Here is an 864-nt window from a genome sequence, read left to right on the forward strand (position 1 = left end):
TGTGTGTGTGTGTGTGTGTGTGTGTGTCCACAGTGGATGGCACTGATAGGCTGTGTGTTTCTGAGCGTGCTCAGTCCGTCCCGTCCCGAGTCCTTCACCTGCGCCAGCTTCCCGCCGACGTCTCCGAACAGGAAGTGCTGGCGCTGGCGCTTCCCTTCGGCCGAGTTAGTAAACTGATCACACTGAAGACCAAGAACCAGGTGATGATGATGATGATGATGATGATGGTGGTGATGATGTCATATATTATATATTTTATATATTATTTAAAGCAGGTCTCCACTGAAATTCATTCAGGTTGTTCTTTCAGGCGTTTCTAGAGATGGCGTCAGAGGAAGCAGCAGTTACCATGGTGAACTACTACACCTCGGCCACGCCTACCGTCAGGAACCAGCCAATCTTCATTCAGTACTCCACCCACCGCGAGCTCAAGACCGACAATCTGACCAATCAGGTGAGTAGCAGAGGGTCAGGCCACGCCCAATTCAACACAACATTTATTTATTTACAAACAAATCTGAAAATATGAATAAATATTAATAATGAGTCAAATTTAAATGAGAGGTGACGATCAAAGTGTGATTAAATAATTATATTATATATTATTATATAATAATAAATACAAAGTGTGAAAAAGTCAAGATGTGTTTCTGTTGATTTAAATCGTTGTTTGTTTGTTGACAGAGAGCTCAGGTGACGCTTCAGGCCATCAGTGCAGCAGCAGTGCATTCTGGGAGCATGGCGTCAGGAGGGGAGGGGCGGGGCTTAGCTCTGGGTCAGAGTCCCGTGCTGAGGATCATCGTGGAGAATTTATTTTACCCGGTCACGCTGGAGGTTCTACAGCAGGTGTGTGTGTGTGTGTGT

At 45.6% G+C, this 864-nt stretch overlaps 1 protein-coding gene across 1 annotated transcript; it reads left to right on the top strand.

Moving 5' to 3' along the window:
- Window positions 1-12: 12 nt before the first annotated feature.
- LOC111644239 (polypyrimidine tract-binding protein 3-like) lies at window positions 13-852 on the top strand (the record flags this gene model as incomplete). The annotated part of the gene is made up of 3 exons (XM_023393041.2): window positions 13-200; window positions 311-454; window positions 685-852. Coding segments are annotated over exons 2-3 (300 nt in total), but the record flags the coding sequence as incomplete, so codon positions are not given.
- Between the last annotated feature and the right edge of the window lie 12 nt (window positions 853-864).

The sequence above is a fragment of the Seriola lalandi genome, unplaced genomic scaffold, assembly GCF_002814215.2.
Source record: "Seriola lalandi dorsalis isolate HSWRI2012SDOR001 ecotype SW California unplaced genomic scaffold, Sedor1 jcf7180002012206, whole genome shotgun sequence".
Lineage (NCBI taxonomy): Eukaryota > Metazoa > Chordata > Actinopteri > Carangiformes > Carangidae > Seriola > Seriola lalandi.